Raw genomic sequence first — 20,647 nt, forward strand, 5'->3', positions numbered from 1 at the left:
ACTTCTTCACTTTGAGGGTGGCAGAGCACTGGAACTGCCCAGGGAGGTGGTGGAGTCTTCTTCTCTGGAGACATTCAAAACCCGCTGGACGCGCTCCTGTGCAACCTGCTCTAGGTGACGCTGCTCTGGCAGGGGAATTGGACTAGATGATCTCCAGAGGTCCCTTCCAGTCCCTGCCATTCTGTGAGCTGTAACTTCTACTGCAGCCTCAGCAAAGTCCCATGTTTTGGGCCACACCTTTCATTTGCCCTTAACATCTGCATCCTATGCATTTCGTGTGTGATGGTGCTACTGCCTCTCTGCTGCGTTATCAGATGAACTTTTCCAGCTGTTTGGAAATCCCCTGACCTGCTTCATCCGCCACACTAGGGATTGGAGAGAAAATAAGGCAGCATGCGGGAGAATTTGTTGTCTCACCAGAAGCAGCAGTCTGGTGCAGCAGAACCTCACCTCTCATGTGGTCCAATATGGTCTGAAGCCTGCTGGTAACTCACGCGTGTTCATCGCCTGACCTGATACACGCCCTCGTCACACGGTTGGAGGTGACAGTTTCGCATGTGGCAAATGTGAGAGGTTGTCACTGAGACGGGGACAGCACGCACCGGGAGCGGGATGTGTTCACAAGGGTCTGGGAGTGAAGTTTTGGTAAAAAGACTTAGTCTGTGTTGAAAGGAAACACTATTTTTCATTTTTTTGCTCCCTGGGCACCTAATGAGAGCACGCGACTTGTAATTTATACTTTGCCAATAATTTCGGACATCTGGGGAGGTTAGTGGAAGTATTACAGTAAATTGGGAAGGATTAATTGAGGATGCACGCGATTTTGTGAGGTGTTAGGTCCTGATTAAATGCTCTTTACTGTGTAGTCACATTTTATTACAACTTATATATGTTTGGAACACTGATAGAAAAGGAAGCATGTCACCTATTTACAATCACTACACATTTACATTATATTATTTACAGATAACGAATTTAGTAATATATATGAGCAGAAAATATAGCAAATATCAATATGAAACTGTACAGGGCTTAATCTTATGTCCTTTACTGTGGTTGCATTTCACTGTAATAATAAATACAGTTCTATATTTACACATTTTACTTTAAAAATCTATTAAATGAATTTTAACAATTTCAAGTTTAAAATATCTGATCAAAATATTTCAAACATGCTTATAAAAATAAGACACAAAGCCTTTAGGACTTTCTGCAAGCTAAAAAAGTTCCGATAAAAGAAGCTTTCTTTGACTAGTCTTTAGAATTATAACATTATTTTGCTTCTCAAATCACTTTACAAACTTCTTAAATATAGCGAGCCGAAAGGAATTTCACTGACATTAAGCAGTGCAGCACAGATGGACCCCAGTTGAATTAAAGCTAAGTAAACATGGTAATAGGTATTGTGCAATGGTTGACTGATCCTCTGTTTAATCCAAAGTGGTTTCAGGCATCGTTCCCCAGCTGTATGCTGCACTGCTTCAAAAGCCACAAGAGATAAAGGATTAAGATAAGTACCCAGCTGACTTTATCATACATAATTTCGGCATCGGTTCATTTTTTTTTTTTCCTGAAGGATGCACATGTCAGCCAAAGTCAACTGATGCCATCTGTAATTGCAAGACTAAAAATATGCCAGTGCGAATGGACAAGAAAATCAAGGCATATCCATTGTTGGCAACAAATTCTTCATTGTGAAAATCCATCCCTTGAGTCCCAGGAAGTTGTAGATTCAGTAACTGATGAACAACAGAGATCATCTGTAACTGATTACCTTAATTACTGGGCTAGCCTAACCTTGGTAATGTTAAAAAATTAGTCTCATTCACCTGGAGGTTGAGCGGCCATTAACTGAGCAGTGAGTACTGGGCTGTTAAATGTTACTCCTCAGGGAGCTATTTTTAACAACTAGAGAAAGTAAATTTTTGCACTTTTGTGTCTTAAATGATCAGCTCAATTGAGCGAAAGGTGCCAGCTCTGGGAAAAGAATACTGGAATATTCCCTGATGGCTTGGCCAAGGTAAAAGACTGATATTCTAGGGAAGTGAAGGTGACTGCTGTCTGAGATATTTTGACAGTAGACTTGGCAAAGACCTGAAATCTCTTCTCTCTAACTGGGATGCTTCTGATGTGTAAACATACATGCCTTGATTCAGCAAAGTATTATTAACACATTTAAAGCCAGAGAGGAATTCTGTGTTAATCTAATCTAACCTTTTCCTAAACTAAAGCCATCAGAAGTCCCTGAATTCCAATAGCTGCTCCAAAACTTTTTTTGGCAAAATATCCAATTTGAATTTAGACTTTTTGGTGCCAGATAATTCCACTCACTAATAAACATCACTGTCAACAGTTTGGACCTTTATTTCTATGCTGCACATCCCTAATGCCAACTTCCAGTCCATCTTACCAGCCTCTTCTCCTCTTGACTGAGTGGTCCTCTGCTCTCAAACTTCTGTTTCCCAGAAGTAGCTACTTACAAAGTGGGATCAAATCACTTCTTTCTTAAGCCGCTTTATGATATTCATATCTTTTTCAATTTCATTACTTTCTTTTCAGCATGTGAATGCAAGAACTGTTTGAAATATCCCAGTAGTGCTTGCAACAGCGCTAAGAACAACCTCTTCACTCCTACTTGTTATTGCCTTCGCTAAGGATTTTGGCTATCCTTAGCTAAGAGGACACAGTGGCCTCTAAATCTTCAATGGACTAGTGACCATGAACTAGAGGCTTTCTAGAATCACTGTTTCACAGAACTGAGGTCATGCCATGAGCAGGACTACAGTTTTTGTTCCTAGACAAATGACCTTAAATGAATGTTTCTACGTGAGCCGTCTTCAGTGTCCTTTAGTTGCCCTCAGCATGCCAGACTTTCTGTACTAATGACTTTCTGTGTGGTATTTTCCACCCTCATATTCTATGAGTCATCTGCCAATTTTATCAGCAGTAATTCTGGGAGTAATTCTACTGGCATGGTAGCAATTCAGGACCAAACCGTGCAGAACCTCACCAGAAAAATATCCATGTGACAATGGCTTACCATTTACAATTACATTTTAAGCGCTTAGCAGCATCTTGATCAACTTCTTTCACACCATGTTAATTCTGTAGATTTATCTGACAATTAAAAATGCTTTGTCAAAACAAATGACTTCTAAAAACCAAACCCGTTTCCAGTTAAACTATTAAATCAGCTTTATCAAACATGGAACTTCATCAAAGTCTATTCTGCAGAAACTTTCAGAACTTCACCAGGACTACTCTTCCATTTAGATACCTTGCTGAATGAGGGCCATACACAGATGCTTATAGAAACAATCATGGCACTGAAAAACTATTATTAAAACCAAATTACAATAAATGGGAAAAAACCCCAACCCCTGAAAACAAACTGTACCAGGTGACGCTTCGAAAAAAAAGCTTACCAATTTAACATGGCATTTTTGCACTTGACCAACTGATGCCCTTTCTGAGTGGTGCTACTTCAAAAGAGAGCAGCTGATACAGCTGCACAAACTGCAGCAGCTTTCAGTTTCTCTCTTCATCTCAGCGTTTCGGAAGCAGGCTGAGAAGGCTCAAGTATTGGATATTCAGCCTGCTGCAAATTTTGTCACTTTGTCTGTTTTCTGACGTGTGTAACAATAATTCAGAGGCACTCTCTAGCTTGTATACACACACCCATACTTACTTTCAGGATTAAAAAATTTGTAAACATAGATATTTTCTGTACTGCCACTGAAACTAGTGACATGGAACAAATGCGACCGATGAAAGGTTGCAGCTTTCTGTCATTTGATAAGACGATGGCATTAGTGAGTTGCTGGCAGGCATGTCATATGATATGCTGGCACTTGTGAAGGTTACCAATGCTTGTGTTGAGTCACAAGATTGTTTTTCTATGTCTTCTGAATTCACAGAGATCAGACTAGCATGTTTTGATCTCCTCCATAACAAAGTTTGCTTTCGCAGACTTCCCAAGTCCTCCTTAAAGTGTGGATTGAAAAGTATATAAAGGAGTGGGTTTAGACAGGCAGGCAGTGGGACAATCACTAGCAGTATTGACTTAATCACTTCTGGGCTGATAAAAGTGAGGTTTAGTAAGGAAGAAAAAGATAAGAAGGCGACAGGGCAATAAAGAATGCAATTAGTAAAAAGTAGCAAGGCTATATGTTTGACCATAGAGCAATCCCAAATGTTGTCCAGTTCTCCCTTTTCTAAACTACAGTAGAGCTTTGTGTAAGCAATAGTCATTACCAAGAAGCAAAGGGAGTTCAGCAACACCAGCGCGACCATGTAGCCCATGGCAGTGGGTTCCCCAAATGGTAGTGGTAAACAAAGCGGAGAAACCCCATACTCACTCCCAGTGAGGAGCGGTATCACTGCAATGATTAGTGCCAACACAAAGCAAAAGAAAATGGCAATTTTTACACCAGCAACGGAGTATTTTGTTTCAAACTTTGTAGCATGCTTTACAGAGAATGCACGTTCAAGTGCAGCTAGGGTCAGCAGGAAAATGGAAGCCTCTGAAGCAAAAATGGAAAGAAGGCCAGTTATTTGGCAACCAGTTCCACTTTCCCACTGTGCTCCGTACTGAGCAAAGCTACCAAAAGTTGATGCATCCACACTAGCCAGTACTCCGCTGGCCAGACCCATCAAGGCATTCACAATAGCTATTAAACCGATCAAAAGTTTTATGGAGGACATATACAACGGAGATCGGAAAACTGTAGCAGACACCAGTCCATTGCAAATAAAGGTCAAACCCACTATGGTCCACACTCCAATTCTGATCAGCCAGCTACCAAACAGATGGTCACATGGTTTGAAGGGACCTGAAATGACAAAATAAAAAGGACAAGAGAAACCCATGTAAATGAAAAAACAATTTTGTGCTTTCTAAGACACGAAATTTCATGCTCCTTGCAGGTTCTCAGCACAGCCAAGCAGTGACTTTCAGTCCCAAAGGGGAGCTCGAAATTTGGTCTTCCTTTGGAGTAATCCAAGACCTTGATAACATGCTGCTCATATGCATGTGGCGTTACTGGTTCACATGAGTTTTTGTCCCTCAACCCGAATAGTCTATGGGTTTCTTTTCCTGCCTAGCAGTCCAAGTGCAATGTGAATGTCCAGTCTGTAGTTTCAAGAAATGCTGTGATGTTTATCAGTGTGTGAAAAAAGCTGAAAAAGGTACATCTCATTAAACTAGGATAAGTTGCCAATGAGTCCTGGTGCAGTGTGTTGTAATGAACATGGACAGATGCACTTTGGCTACCTTGTAACACGGTCCAAGAAAACTGAGGCTGTCTTTGCATTTGGAAGTGCTGCCTTTTTGGAGGGGCTTCTGATGACCTGTGGGTGAAGTCAGGTCATTATGATTGAAGCCTGCAGTGTATTCTCATACAACTGAGGTGCACATGCTGTGTGGTTGAAGCTGAATGCTCTGCAGTCTAAGAAACATTATTTATCTTGGTACAAGCTAGCTACGCTCTCTCAAAGCAAGTCCTTCGCAGTGGTCTGTGCTTCTCCATGAAGACACAAACCCCACAGCTGAAATGCACTCCATATCACTACAGCTGTTGCCATCAAGTAGGCATAAGCATCTATTGTGTCAGTTTGAAAGTTTTTCTAAGATAACATTTGAAAGATCAACAAGGAATCTAAATTTTCTCTTGGGTCTGGTGATAACTTACTTTGAAGACAGCCACGTTTTTGTGAACTCAGTAGTTATATTTAGGCCACAGGAGAACATGGTCAAATGGTTCTAAATTCTTTAGCTTCCTGCCTTTTCTATTCCTCTTTACATAACTTTTAAAAATCTATTATTATTTGCTGTTACAAATAAGAATCTTGTCTTGGAATGAGTGTTGAAGTACTAGTTGTCACTTGGGTTTTTTTGTTCGTGTTTCACAATGAAAGAACGGCTAGGGAAAATGTTTGCTGAATCAAGCAAGCAAAACTTATGACCATGGCTGCTAAAGCTAGACGCGACCTCCCAAAGACATATTTCTTTCCTTGCCTTTAAGGAAACTTTCAGTGGCATTGATGGCCTGTAGCTTTGCAATTCAATCAGTCTATTTCTTTTTCCTTTCTGCCACACTGTGAAGCCAGGGATGCACTATTCTATAAAGAAAATGACAGTGCTGGGCGTCCTTTGCGATGGACTGCGTACATCAGTACAGTAGTGTTTGGTATTTCCTACACATTGAATAACTTGTATGCTGTTCAAGAAGCTAAAGTGTAAAATAATTCAGTGACGTTCAGAAGAATTACTTTTAGCTTTGCAAAAGACTGAGCGAGCAAAGATTCTGCTCCCCTTTATCATCTGTGTATTGGTAGAACACAGTCTTTGCTCTCTCATTCCCTTGATACGGGGATCAATTCATGTGAAAAGGGGCCCAGAGTGAGGATCCGCCTGAGGACTGGGTAAAACTTTTGCTACACTCCTAAATGAATTTAGTAGCTGAATAGTTTGCTGGACTTCAATGTAAAATTTTATATTATTGCGCATTGTATTTGTATTAATCTCATCAAATTATTGCAAAACATCATGTTACTGTCCTAGTATCAGATTCAGAGTTTGTTCTGCATCTAGACTATCTGGTAATACTGTGCTTGGATTCCCATCTGTCTGGCAGTTTCCTACCTGGAGAAGGTGAGCATTGCACTGAATGATGAGCTTTCAAATCTTCTTCGAAGTCAAGAAAAAAATCTTCAAAGTCACGCTCATCTGTGGGCGAGAAAATACACAGATTTGATACTGCAATTTTAAGGAGAACTTCTTTTAGTACAAATTGCAAAAACACCTGTGGCATTAAAGGCCTGCACTTGTCCCTTTGCCTGCCAAACTGTGAGCAGAAGCAGACGTATGTCTACTAGGTTTTGAATTATTGTACTCAGGATTCTTTAAAAAGTTGGCACCACCACTTCTTTGAAAATAATCACTTACAGGTACATTATCCATTACGTAATTTGCAGTGTGACAACTGCAAGGAAGGATTTTAAAATATGAATTCTGCTGTTGTGCCAGGCTACTAAGAATTCATAGAAAAAAATCATAGAATCATAGAATAGTTTGGGTTGGAAGGCACCTTTAAAGCTCATCCAGTCCAACCCCCCTGCAATGAGCAGAGACATCAGGTTGCTCAGAGCCCCATCCAACCTGACCTTGAATGTTTCCAGGGATGGGGCACCTACCACCTCTCTGGGCAACCTGTTCCAATGTTTCACCACCACCCTTATTGTAAAAAATGTCTTCCTCATATCTAGTCTGAATCTTCCTTCTTTTAGTTTAAAGCCATTACCCCTTGTCCTATCACAACAGGCCCTGCTAAAAAGTTTGTCCCCGTCTTTCCTATAGGCCCCCTTTAAGTACTGAAAGGCCGCAATAAGGTCTCCCCAGAACCTTCTCTTCTGCAGGCTGAGCAACCCCAGCTCTCTCGTCTTCACAGGACAGGTGCTCCGTTCCTCTGATCATTTTTGTGGCCCTCTTCTGGACCCACTCCAACAGGTCTTTCCTGTGCTGAGGGCTCCATAGCTGGACACAGTACTCCAGGTGGGGTCTCACGAGAGTGGAAGAGAGGGGGAGAATCACCTCCCTTGACCTGCTGGCCATGCTTCTTTTGATACAGCCCAGGGTATGGTTGTCTTTCTGGGCTGCAAGTGCACATTGTTGGCTCATGTCCAGCTTTTCATACACCAGTACCCCCAAGTCCTTCTCGGCAGGGCTGCTCTCAATCCCTTCATCCCCCAGCCTGTATTGATAATCGGGGTTGCCCCGACCCAGGTGCAGAACCCTGCATTTGGCCTTGTTGAAGCTCATGAGATTCACATGGGCCCATTTCTCAAGCCTGTCCAGGTCCCTCCCAATGGCAACTCGTCCCTCGGGCATGTCAACCACACCACTCAGCTTGGTGTCATCTGCAAACTTGCTGAGGGTGCACCCAATCCCACTGTCTATGTCGTTGATGAAGATATTAAACAGTACTGGTCCTAATACAGACCCCTGAGGGACACCACTTGTCATTGATCTCCACCTGGACGTTGAGCTGTTGACCACTACCCTCAGTGCAATGATCCAACCAATTCCTCATCCATCGAACAGGCCACCCATCAAATCCATCTCTCTCCAATTTGGAGAGAAGGATGTTATGGGGGACCATGTGAAAGGCCTTACAGAAGTCCAGATAGACGACATCCATAGCTCTTCCCTTGTCGCTGATGTAGTCACTCCATCATAGAAGGCCATTACGTTGGTCAGGCAGGATTTACCCTCGGTGAAGCCATGCTGGCTGCCTCAAATCACCTCCCTGTCCTCCATGTGCCTTAGCATAGCTCCTAGGAGCAGCTGTTCTGTGATCTTGCCAGGCACAGAGGTGAGGCTGACAGGTGAATTAAGCCAAGTTTTTCTGGGTTTCTTACGTCATCACTCTACCACTTCACTGTGTTCTTGCTGGGGCTAGCCCTGAACTCTGAGACCTACTGGTTTGCAGGGGCGGAGAGAGCACAGAAAGCATCAGGATGGTATAACATGTATGTGTGCACCTGCATAACAGGTAACAGATCAAGTAACAGACTTTGTGCTGAAGGGGAAGAAAAATACAGTATTCTTCTGTCCTGGAGAGCAGATGCATTCTCTGGTGTCCAGGACGTGCCAGGAAAAAACATTGGCAGCTATGCCAGAGTAGCCACATAAGGTCTGTGACTCATCCTGAAGCATGTGGACAGCAGGAGAGCCAAGGATGTATTGCTGCTTCCAAGGCTGGCAAGAAACTGGATCTTTGCTGGCCTCCTTTTGTATGGCGTTACATACCAGCACCACTTCCCTGTCTCTGAAATAAAGGGAAGATTTCACTTCCCATATTATTAAGTTATTATTTGGACAGAAAGACGAGCGAGTGAGATTTTTGAAAGGCAAACCTGCAAAAATGAGTTTGCTAAGCACAGGAATGCTTGAATAACATACTGTCGTGCAAGAGAGAGGGAGAGGCTGCCTCTGTGACTGTAAAAGAGTATTGGATTTAACATCACAGACTGCTCACAGCCTTCAGGTATATTTAAAAGCCAAAGATGCCAATTACCTTGAATTTGTAACAACCCAGCATCCTTCCTGTGCAAATCATCAATGCTGCTATTCTCATCTTTGTTCCATTGGCTGGAGATTTTGTAGTGGCTCTCACAAGCTCCAAAGGCACAGCACTGATAAGCGTAAGGCATTTCCATGACCCTGCAGAAGAATAAGGAAGCATGCCATGATACTGGTTTGGCACCAGGGTTAATGGATTGCACTGCTCTGCTGCAGTTAGCATAAAGGAACTTGTTTAAATAACCATCACTGAACGTTAAAATACCTATGGGTAAAGGTCAGTCATGATAATACAAAATGAGGACTCACAAATAAAATTCCACATCAGAAATTCAGACGATGTCTAGGCTAGTTTTAGTAAAGGCACAATGAAGTTTTCTTATGCATTTCCTGGGATATATGAAAGTGGGAGGTATGTCCTTGCAGTCGAGTGAATGTTACTCTAAGAGCTGTATTTCTGTTTTATGCTTTTACAGTGTAACTCCATGTAACTAAGATGTTTCTCCATGTTACCTTCTTAATGGTTTCTTTCAAAAAAAGCAGATCCAAAGATGACACCTGCATCTACCTGCCTAAGAGGCAAAACCAAAACAATACTTCCCAAATGGAATTTCTCCAATCTGGCGAGAATGAGAACTCTTCCACACATCCAACTGTTTTCACAGTAAGATGGCAAAAAGGAGGTTGTCTTTTGTCAGAAAACTGCTCATTTCCGGTATGTTTTGAATTTAATTCTGTTGGGGATGTGCAAATTCTGGGGTAGCATGGAAGAACAACATATATTCAAGTTCTGTAAATTACTAATTCCATTGCTTAGATGTCCTTTATGCTTTGGAAGCAGAGATATTTAATTTGCACGGTTTGCCAATAGTACTTAGTAAAACCTAACAACTCACCTTAATTCCAAAAGCCCAATAAACCAAAAAATTCAAAGATGAAGAGGTGCTTAAAAGTTATTCTGACTTAAAAGGAATAAAATGGAACTATATCCTCCTATCAGATTACTTTCAACAGGTTAATCATGTAAATTAACATAATGAGCATTCCAAGCAACCTCTAGCCCCCTGGGAAATCTGCAAAGAAATCAGTCTGAATCAGGCCCAGTGCCAACAGGACTTAAATTTGTGCGCTAGCTAAAAGCCTGGTACAAAGGGGAACAAATGGAACCCTAAGCTCTAAAGTGATTTTTAAATGAGTGCGTTTTGGGGCACTTAGATTCTATATACTTCCATTTCTGTTGGGAATTAGCAATAATAACCTGTACCCTTGTACCCAATAGAAAAAGCCACATAAAGTATTTTTAAGGTACTCCAATAAAAGTTCAAGGTAACCAAGATCTAACTATCAAGCAACCTCATGCCAGCAGATTTAAATACTTAATTTCTAACTCGTTTCTGTGCTTGCCATCTTTTAAAATAAGGAGATTATCTCAATTAAACATTTATGAACACATTTCCCAGAAGCCCTTAAACAAATTATTATTAAACCCATAGTCAGTCACTTGGGCTAAACCCAATCCCAAACCCCAACTAGAAATGCCCCTTTTCTGAAAAAAATCCTACTAACAACAACAACAAAAACTTTTCAAAAGAAACACTGACAGTTTTGCAAGGTGATCACTGCAACTTGTGGCTTCAGACCTTTTTGAATACATTAATACAGCTGGGGAAATGAACAGCTAGTGAACGTTTTAGGCTCAAGAGACTAACAGAAATGTCTTTGGTTATTCAAACAGCTCTGTGTGCTTAATAATGACAGATTTCCAAATGCTGTTGGACTTCTACCAGCCTGCTGGCCTGTCATGCACTGGAAATGTGGACCTCTCACATTGTGCTGGTCTGCTGCTTTGATGAAGTAACTTATCTTTAAAGACCAAGATTCCCATTTCTTATCCTCTCTGCAGGTCTGTCTAACATCCTTTGTTAAACTTGAACAGTTTTGGTTTTTTTTTTTTATATTAGGATATACATATAGGCCTCAAATTGCTGAATGCTCCTGAATCTCTGTGCAAGGTATAATTGGACTGGGACCCAGAACACAGAGGACAAAATATACTTTGCAATGCAGAGAAATTAGTATCAGCCCTTCTTGGTGACAGAGGAATTTCTTTCTCGCAAAAGCTACTTTTAACAAAAAGAAAGAAAAAAAGGCAGCAACTCTCAGCCATCCAGTGCTGGAAGCAGTGCTTTTTATGGCTGCTGCTTATTTGATGTGGGTGATTAGATTTGGACTTTGTCAAATTAAACTCTTTTAGAAACACAGGCTAAACTTATTTTTATATACTGCTTATCTTACTGATGATATCTGTACCCTTGATAATTTTTTTCCTGCAGCAAGGAATGCCTTTATTTTCTGTTTTTAGATTAAGCAGCAGAGAACACAAGGTCGTTTTCCACCTCACAAAGGTGTGCGGTTGACGGTGAATGGGAAGGCACAGTTATGATGGATGGAGCAAATCAATGAGTTCTTTACAGCGTTGAATCAAAGCATCAGATAAAGAAGGAAGGAGTGGCTGGCAGCCTGAATTTACTTCCTCATAGCTTGCCATAGCAGGCTGGGCTCGGCTCTGTAGAGCCTTCTCGTGCCATTGCTGAAGGTGGGGCAGAGGATGCTCAGCTCTTTGATGTGTCTGTGTATTGAACAGCAATGACCCATTTAGATGAGCAGGAAGCTTTTATACAGGAATTTGTCTTTAATGTTGTAACCACTGTCTAGTTCCAACAATTACAAAGGCTGAAATTTCATTTTCTTTCAGATCTCTGTTCAAGTTTGGTGCTTCATGCACTGTCTGTGCAGTGATCCTGTGTGAAGTCCTGGCCTCATTCTGATTCATGGTAAAAGCCCTGCAGACTCCAGGTCAGGATTTTACCCCATTCTCTCCTGAGTGGATGTAATTTGTTCTTGCAGATGTTAAACAACTCTAGATATATTAATAATACTTTTTATACATTTTTTTAAGACTTAAGCTACTGCCTGACACATCCTTGTTAACTACTCACCCAGAGTAAATACACTGTAGTTGCATTTGGGCAATGTACATAATTTTACTGGTGGAAAAATCATATCAAGTATAATTTTGATAAAAGAATTAAAAAATCTTAATTGTATATAATTCATTTTAATAGTGGATTATTCTAGGACTACTGCAGCACCTCTTATGCCTCCAGGCCATGGTATGTACATCACTATATAGGCTAGGTTGGAGGAGTCCATTTTCTTGTGTTTACATTCTTTCAAAGAACCTTCAGGTATTTTAGAATTGTCACCTGCTTCAACATGTGGGCAAAGTCAGTTGAGAGAAGAAAAGCTATGTCAGAAGTTCAGCCTCATCCATTCATGATTTCTTATGGTACTTGCTTCTTGACCTCTGAGACTCACCTGAAGGTCTCTAGTGTAAGAGAGGCATAGGGCCTCTAGTACTTTGAGTGTTTATGTTATAGTTTCATACACTGTGATGAAGTCACTGCCCAATCGCCTCTGTGACAAACTACAAATATTGGGTTTATTAAGTCTTTTAAGACAGTTCCTAACCTTGGAACCATTTTCTGCAGCACTTCTCTGTTTATATTAATACGCCATCATAGAAGAGTTCTAGCGTGGATTCCTCCAGTGCTGTACACAGAGGCCTAATCATCTCCCCACTTCTACTCATGAATCCCTTATCGATAACTCCAAACACTCCAGTCCTTTTCATTAGTGGTAATGTCTCCTTGAGTTGTCTGCCTGCTAATACTCATGAGGCTTTTCCAGTGCAAATGGCAAATCTAGGGAGGACATAAGGATGGATTCTCCATCCTTGGAGATATTCAAAAGCTGTCTGGATGTGGTCCTGAGCAACCAGCTCCAGGTGACCCTGCTTGAGCAGGGGGGTTGGATAAGATGACCTCCAGAGGTCCCTTCCAACCTCAACAATTCTGTGATTCTGTAACTATGTGCACACTGTTTGATTGTTCCAAATTTTATGATATCAAGCCTTTTACAGTAAAACATGGAAAAAAAATATGTTGCACTTGTCATCCTCTAATTAAAACATAAAAACCAAGGGAGCATTAGGGGACACTCCCAAATACCCTGAAGTCAGAGGCACAACTCTCTTTACTGTGATTTCCCTATGGTCTTCCAGTGACTGGCAGAGCTGCAAATGATCTCTAGAGAACATTTCCTTCCTGTATTACAGAGCATCCAGCAGAAAATTCCTAGCATCAAAATGTTTTAGTAATAATGGCAAAGTATTATCTGAATCTTAATCAAAGATTACAGAAAAAACATGTTCAAACAAAAGAGGCCAAATATTTTGGAACTTCATGAGTATATTCTTCCCTTGGCATTTTCTGTGTTCTTGTTAAATATAATGGAAGTTCTATAAGCACAGTCCAGTAGAAGAAGGACATATCACTAAGCTGCTAGCAGTATTGTTTTAACAGCTTTTGAAACATATCACCAGGAAGCAGATGTGGCTCGTATTAAGCAAGTACTGGGGTTAATATTTCAAAACCGTTCATAGTTTCTTCAGTTAAAAGTGAGCATAATAAAAGAAGTCTATCATTTTTATCATATTTGCTTTAGTTTTAATAGCACAGATCAAAGACTGACAATACGAAATAACATGCGTTACACACTGACACATCTTCCATTGCACATGAACACAAATGTGGCTTATTAGTTTTAATGATATACTCACTTGAGTTCTGGAAAATTTTCAGATGATATCAAACTTTGTAGAGCATGATTTCCTGTTAATTTTAAATGAGTTAAACCATGTAGCCCCGTCACAGGAAAAGAAGACAAAAGGTTGGATGACACATCCCTGCATAACAGCAAATAAAAATCAGCTTATGGGCTTTCATTTTTTTTCTTCTCGCACTAAAAGTGTCAGGTTGGATAAACAGGTTAGACTTTTCTGACTCAATCAAAAATGCCTGCATTAAACAGAGGCCCCAGTCAGCAGGGCAAAGCTGCAGCACTATTTGGGAGTATGCACTTATGTGTCCAACAGAAAGCTAAAAGTAATACCTAGCAGTTAGCTAAATCTCTGTTGCCAAATTTTGACTCCAAACATTCATAGTGCCCATTTTGAGACTAGCAAATGAATTTAAAATCTGTTCATTAGATTGTTTGAATTAAAGGGAGCCAGTACCAGAACAGCTTCCCACAGTTTAAAAGACTCAGTGGGATGCTAGAGGGCACGGCTGCCCTTAAAACTCCGAGGGAAAACATGTGTTTCAGGGTAGGACAGGTCTGGGCTGGAGCAGATGAAGGTGACAATTCTAAGCTGAGGTTTGTCTGAGGAGCTGAAGAAAGACAGCACAGAGCATGGATACGTAACAGGGAAAGTAAAATCACTGAACGAAAAAGTGACTGTGATCAAGGCGCAATGGTAAAGTAATCAAAGAGGGGGAAGTCCAGAAGTATTCTATTCTCTGTTTTTCTCCTCTCTCTTACATTTACTTGATAAGGCTTTTCAGTCCTCTTCACAGTTACCTACACTGCAATACTTAAGATGGTCAACAGTCAAGAAGGAGGAAGAAGGGCAGTCTGATGCTGCTGAAATGCTTTTATGCCCAAGGGTTAACAGCAAAGTTCCTGTCTCTTGGACTATCTGCTGAAACCTAAGGGGCTAGACATAGAGGTATGCTGATGGACTGGTCTTCTACCTTTTCTGGTTTAGTGTGTTTGTTCGTGTGCACATGTGCTTCCTGCTGTTCACAACACAGTTATATACAAAAGGTAAAATACTGGTCCTATTGCAATAGCAAAAAAACCCACTGTCTGCAGTCAGACCAGGGTTACAGACTTGTGTTTCAGGAAACACTAGTACGCTGTGTTGCTGTGTGTGTGTGTTAAAGGGCTTTTTCTTTAGCCCTCCCTGACCATTCTGTGCTGTTGATCAATGCTACAATTTATTGCTGGTAGCATGATGTTCCTTCACCCTTTCTTCTGTAGGAAAGTCCTGAGGAGGGCCCCCAAGAAGGGATGCCATAGGCAATATTCTCTTTATGGACATTTTTCAGTACACCATTCAGAAGGAAGGCTTTGCACATCAACAGAAATGAATACCCCTTTCCAAATTTGGGTTTCCCAGCAGCTACCGGATTATCTGTGAGCAGATGCCCAGCAGTGTATCTTTGTGACAACCATGGAGCAGGATGACTCCAGAGAAATTTTCTTTCATGTCTTTCCCATACACCCAGTTCCTCAGGTATTCACCTTGAAGAGGCATTACAATGACAGTGGGAAACAGGAATAAGTTAGTAAGGACTGAGAAGTGCTTGTGAACAAGGCCTGCAAAATTGGACTGCTGATGTTTTGACCACTAACTACTCTGTCTGAAGTTACTGAAGAAGAAAAACTATTCCATGAAATGAGGAACGATGAAATAAAGATGCCTACTGGAAAATGTTTCTTATTAAATTTTGAATCCAGTTCCTCAGTCCTGATACACAACAGGAGATATTCTCCACTACTAAAAGACTGAACTCCTAGCAAACTGAATGAAGAAAGGCAGATACACTGATATGCTTCACAGACCCCAAATCATTCTGATTACACAGTGTTATATGCAGCTTTGACATAATACTGAACTACAAGAAAGCAGGCATTAAAATATGGATTCAACAGACCAGAGGATCAGAATAAAGCCTCGATTTCTGCTGAGCGGGGCGCTAAGTTGTTAAATTTTTTGTAGGCTCTTGCAAGAAAAATGTGAAAATTTCAATGTAGAAGATATACAAATACTTACAGTTTGATCAGAGATGGTAAAGAGGAGAAGGCATTGGGGTGAATAATTTTAATTTTGTTCCAAGCTAAATCCCTACAAGAAAAGTGAGTGGAAAATTACATACCCACTGAGTGAATATGGAAGTTTTCATACACTTGATTAGGAGGCCTAAATATAAAAAAGGTATTAATTACATGCAAATATTTTCAATAAGTTTCTGCATACGTCACAGTCCAAAATATTTTTTCAGTTTTTTAATTATGTGAGTCAGTTAATGATGTTAGCTATTAAACTGACAACTTTCTGTAGAACGTCTTAATGCCTTCTGCAGTCTAACACGGTTATTTTCAGTCTGCTTCACAGCTTCTCACGGCAGCAGAAAGAAGTGCGGGGTACATGGACTACTTCTAAGAGATCTTCATGGTGTGACTAAGAACAGCAAATCTATTGTCAATAGGCTTAACTTCCTAATCTCAATCTTCACCGCCCCTGAAAAATCAAAAAACTGAAAGGAACTCTTAAAAAAATGTATAGGCTTGATCCTGCAAAGGCTGACACCCACGAGTAATTTCTTGACAAAATTACTCTGCTAGCATATGCGTCTGTGTGAAAACTACAAACCGACACATGATTAGAATCTATTTCTTAAAGACACTGTTCTCTATAAAAAGATTTCACGCTCTCTAGAGCTGATTATTACATGAACCTGCCAACAGACACTAGCTCTGGCTCAGTATCTCTCTCAATAGAGCATAGAATAGAATAAAATAGAATAGTTCAGTTGGAAGGGACCCACAATGATCATCTAGTCCAATTGCGAATGTTTAGAAGTAACAGCTTTTATAGCTGTAAGTTTATATCTTTGAATTCATTGCTGCAGATGCTGAACTTCACACTGTTTGTTCTGCTTTCGCAGTTATGACCTAATGGGTGAAAGATCAAAGAAAACCAGAAACAAGCATGTTTTGGGGCAGACAGTGAGCAGACAGTGTATACCTCATGTTTTTGAGAACCCGGGTAAACGGCTGTTAGGGCTGTACTCACAGAGACCGAAGGGCAGCCAGCTGCCGAAATGTGTCTGCTTTGATTTCACCGATTTCATTATGATGTAAGTCACTGAAATAGCAATAAGAATCTCATCAGTTTCAAAAGGCACTTGGAGGACACTTCGGCATGTTTTAGATTGTTTTAGATCCACTTCAATATAGTGTAAGGGTATGTATTTGGGATATGTCAAATCGGCCAGCAATAACAACGTTAATGATGCTCAAACAAATTTGTACATAAATGCCTCTTTTCAGGATAGTTTGATACTTACATTTTTTGGAGTTTTTTACATGCAGTAAAACAGGGTAAATCTTCCAGCAGGTTGTAAGACAGATCCCTGTAATACACAAAAAAAGATTAACATCAAAGTCACATTAAAAGAGAAAGATTTTTCATTGTCTACCTTCATGCTCAATTTAAAATAACATATTCTTATCCCCACTTACAGAAGAATAGAAATGTGTAAACTCAGTTCCCATCTCTCATCTGTCAGATTTTGATTTCTAACTGAGGAGAAAGGAGGAGAAAAGGCATGATGTATTAACTCCATATCCCACGTTTGCAAATTCCTTGCATTGTCTGAAGATTTCCTCCCTGAAGTGAAGACTTCTTCTGAGTGTTTTACAGTAATGATATTGGCCATCTGCTCATAGGGAATATTGGATTTGCATCACAGACTTCATATTCATCATGTTTAAATTCTGACAAATATTTAAACCACTTAAAATAATCTACTAAATATATATGCTCATATTTTTTCAGAGAAGATCCTGTATTTTTCTGGTATATAATCACAATGGACTGTAATCAGCTTTCCATTCTACGCTTTTAATTAAGCAGTATTGCCTCTGATCCTTAGACTGTTATATCTTATAACTGAGGGAAGTGGTTAAAAAAAATTGGAACTAACTTTGAAATCAATCACTACATGGAGGAAAAAAACCTTAAAAAGACTTGAGCCAAAACTCAACAAATTACAGAATAACTGAAACATCTGGACTGATTTATAGTATAATATAACTAATCAAAACCAAGCCCAGGCAATTTGCAGAAATTGGAGGGAAAAAAAAAGGAACCAAACACCCGCCCCCACCACCCAACAGTCTCATCCTATATATATATACATCTTGCTCTGGGAAAACTGAATGGGAAATTTACTAGGGAAAAGAATATAGAAACAAAAGTTTATGCCGATCATTAGGAAAAATATCCTTTTCCACAGATATAATGTTATCACATAAAAGAGTAATCTCTTTTCAGTCTTATTTCAAATCCTTCAAAACTGGTTGACCTCCACCCACTTACTTCCTTGGTAAAATTTTATTTTCACTGTTACTATTCCAACAGGGACATTTAGAATATTCTACATTTGATCTGTGGAAGTGGTGCAAGTAATGACCGTGTGTGTTTTTAAAATATTCCACTCTGCTTTTACTACGCACAAAGGCTACTATCAATATACGTATATTTTTTGTTACAACAAGGAAGATTGTGGCCTTTGTTTTTGTATTTTTCACAGGTACTCAGACGTGACAGAGGAGAATTCAAGTGAGCTAGAGGCTTTTAGGCCAAGGTAAAAGATGTTTGGTATGTCTGGTGGACGGTGGCTATTTTGTCATGAGCAGACTTGCGACTTAGGTCTTCTTAGAAGTATGTTACCAACTTGAATTTTGTGCATACTGACACTCCCTCTTCACACCCACCCCAAAACCAAAACCCTTCTCCCCTCTTGTTTATTTTTAAGGATTTTCTTCCCCACTTTGTTAATACACGAGGCTCTTGGCAGCAACAGAGGGCAAGTGGCTTTGGTTCCTGTGTGGAGGTGCGTACCCAACTGTGCTGAGGGTTGTCTCTCGAGGCCTGCTGGGACCGTGCTCTCACATACACCTTTACTGCAGGTGTGCAGACACCCAGGAAGCCTTTGTGTCCATTAATCCGCATTTGGAAGTATTGATGGGTAGGCAGGATGCACAAATTGCCTTTCAAAGCAGTGTTAGCGCTTGTAGTGTGTGTGCATATATCTAAGCCAGGAAGCCCCTTCAAGGTCATGGTCTCCAAGTAACTTGTGGGGCTCAGCACACCATTATACTTCATAGCACAGGCAGAAATGATGTACAAACCTAAATGTGGGCTTGGCAGGCTCATTCCAATCTGATGGGAAAGGGGGAAGAGCAACTCTGCATACATGAAATTGCTGTCAAATTGTTTCCCCATCCTTTTAAGTATCCTCTTTAATAATATATAATAAAATATGTGAATTTTCCATGGACAGTCCTATTCTACTATGAACTGTACAAATTATTAATTACTATAGTATTTATTTGCCTTCCGTTTTGAGATAATTTATTGTTTTTGAACAATACAGGACATATTTAAACTTAAGTCTGTGTGCAGACTTTCTTTTGGCAACAGACTCTGTTTCTGTCTTTTATCATTCTGGAAATGATTACAATGAGTCCATCAACTAAAACTTAATTTTTTCTGTAAATGTTCATGACATCCATGCTGGTATTCCAATAATGTGTTAGAATTAGTACTATTTCAATGTTGGCCAGAGAACTAATACCAAATACATTCTTAGTGATGTAATACATAGAGGAAAGTGCTGTTGGCTCATTCTCAAAGAAGCAGACAGAATGATTACTTTCGTTAGTGATTAAGCAAACTCCAAGGAAATTTCCAAGCTTAAATAATGTTGGATATTTAGTATAAAAACTATGCCCCAACTATGCCAAGCAATAGTCTATTAAAATTTCAGTCAGCTACTTATGTCTGGTTGGAAAAGAAACTAAAAGAGAAGCATAACAAGGACTCAAACTGCACTCCCTACTCAGTCATATTTTCCATTTACTTCACTGAATTATCTGCCTCAGTGAGGGAAAAAAACCCCCAGACTATTGTAGGAGGAGAATGAATGAAAATAAGGTAGTTCTGTTGTTTTTTTAAACAAAATCAAGAACCATTTTACTCTTTCCTAAAAATATGCAAAGTAATTATCTTTTTCAGCAACGTATGGGAAATCCTGACTGATAAGTGGGTTGTGAACTTCTTGAGTAACACAGGGGCCCGCTCCCTGAGCTGAATTCCTACGAAGTAACGTAATACACAGAAATAGCAGTAATTGGGTAATTTTGAAATCATGATGACTTAATTTCTTCCATTAATCTCTTGCATTAACATAATGTTAATAATCTTACTGAAACGTACAGCACTTGTAGATTAGGTAACTGGTCACAAGCTGATTTGGGGAGAGAGGTGATCTGTGCTCCTGTGAGTGTCCTGTTGAAAGTATTTATTAAAAAAAAAAAAAAAGACAAAAAAAGACTATAGTTTAAAGATTGCAAAACAAATATTTTTTTAGGTCAATCTTTAGAATAAGTCAGTTATGCAAAAAAATAAAACAAAGAAAAAATACTTCTCTAGCACTTACAAACTCTCCAGACTTGTAGTCCCTGTGAGATCAGGAAACTCTGTTATCTGTGAAGCACCATTTAAAGTCCTAGAATTTAAAAACATCGTGTCAGTACAATTGTGGTGAGGGAAGTGTGGGATAACTCTAATATTGTGATATATAAAATCAATTAAAATAAAAATGTAAACACATACAGAGTTCTCAGTTCTGGTAAGTGTTGAAAAGCAGATTTTCCAACGAGCTGGATAGGGTTATCATAAAAATGTCTGCAAAAATTGGATAAAAAGACAATTTATGAAAAGTATTTTAAAATATTGCAAATATATTACATGAGTATACTCTAAGCAAATGAGTAAACTCTCTACAATGAATCACAGACTGTGCACCT

The 20,647-nt window shown here is 39.8% G+C and overlaps 1 protein-coding gene and 1 long non-coding RNA gene across 4 annotated transcripts in view; one reads left to right on the forward strand and one right to left on the reverse strand.

The window, feature by feature from the left end:
• Window positions 1-1,025: 1,025 nt before the first annotated feature.
• The window catches only part of LGR5 (leucine rich repeat containing G protein-coupled receptor 5), a 96,763-nt gene continuing 77,141 nt past the window's right edge, over window positions 1,026-20,647 (reverse strand). For all 3 annotated transcript variants that reach the window (XM_054188459.1, XM_054188458.1, XM_054188457.1), the window contains 10 exons: window positions 20,454-20,525; window positions 20,278-20,346; window positions 20,055-20,126; window positions 17,119-17,184; window positions 16,845-16,916; window positions 15,822-15,893; window positions 13,764-13,889; window positions 9,078-9,223; window positions 6,644-6,727; window positions 1,026-4,832 (listed from right to left, as the gene is read on the reverse strand). In XM_054188459.1, coding sequence (XP_054044434.1) covers window positions 3,742-4,832; window positions 6,644-6,727; window positions 9,078-9,223; window positions 13,764-13,889; window positions 15,822-15,893; window positions 16,845-16,916; window positions 17,119-17,184; window positions 20,055-20,126; window positions 20,278-20,346; window positions 20,454-20,525 — 1,870 coding nt within the window. In that variant the 3' untranslated portion in view covers window positions 1,026-3,741. The remainder of the gene's footprint in view (window positions 4,833-6,643; window positions 6,728-9,077; window positions 9,224-13,763; window positions 13,890-15,821; window positions 15,894-16,844; window positions 16,917-17,118; window positions 17,185-20,054; window positions 20,127-20,277; window positions 20,347-20,453; window positions 20,526-20,647) is intronic.
• On the forward strand, window positions 9,634-11,933 carry LOC128904321 (uncharacterized). The gene is made up of 3 exons (XR_008464467.1): window positions 9,634-9,797; window positions 10,818-10,985; window positions 11,838-11,933. It is a non-coding gene; the product is annotated as an uncharacterized LOC128904321 (long non-coding RNA).

The sequence above is a fragment of the Rissa tridactyla genome, chromosome 1 (genome assembly GCF_028500815.1).
Source record: "Rissa tridactyla isolate bRisTri1 chromosome 1, bRisTri1.patW.cur.20221130, whole genome shotgun sequence".
Taxonomy (NCBI): Eukaryota; Metazoa; Chordata; class Aves; order Charadriiformes; family Laridae; genus Rissa; species Rissa tridactyla.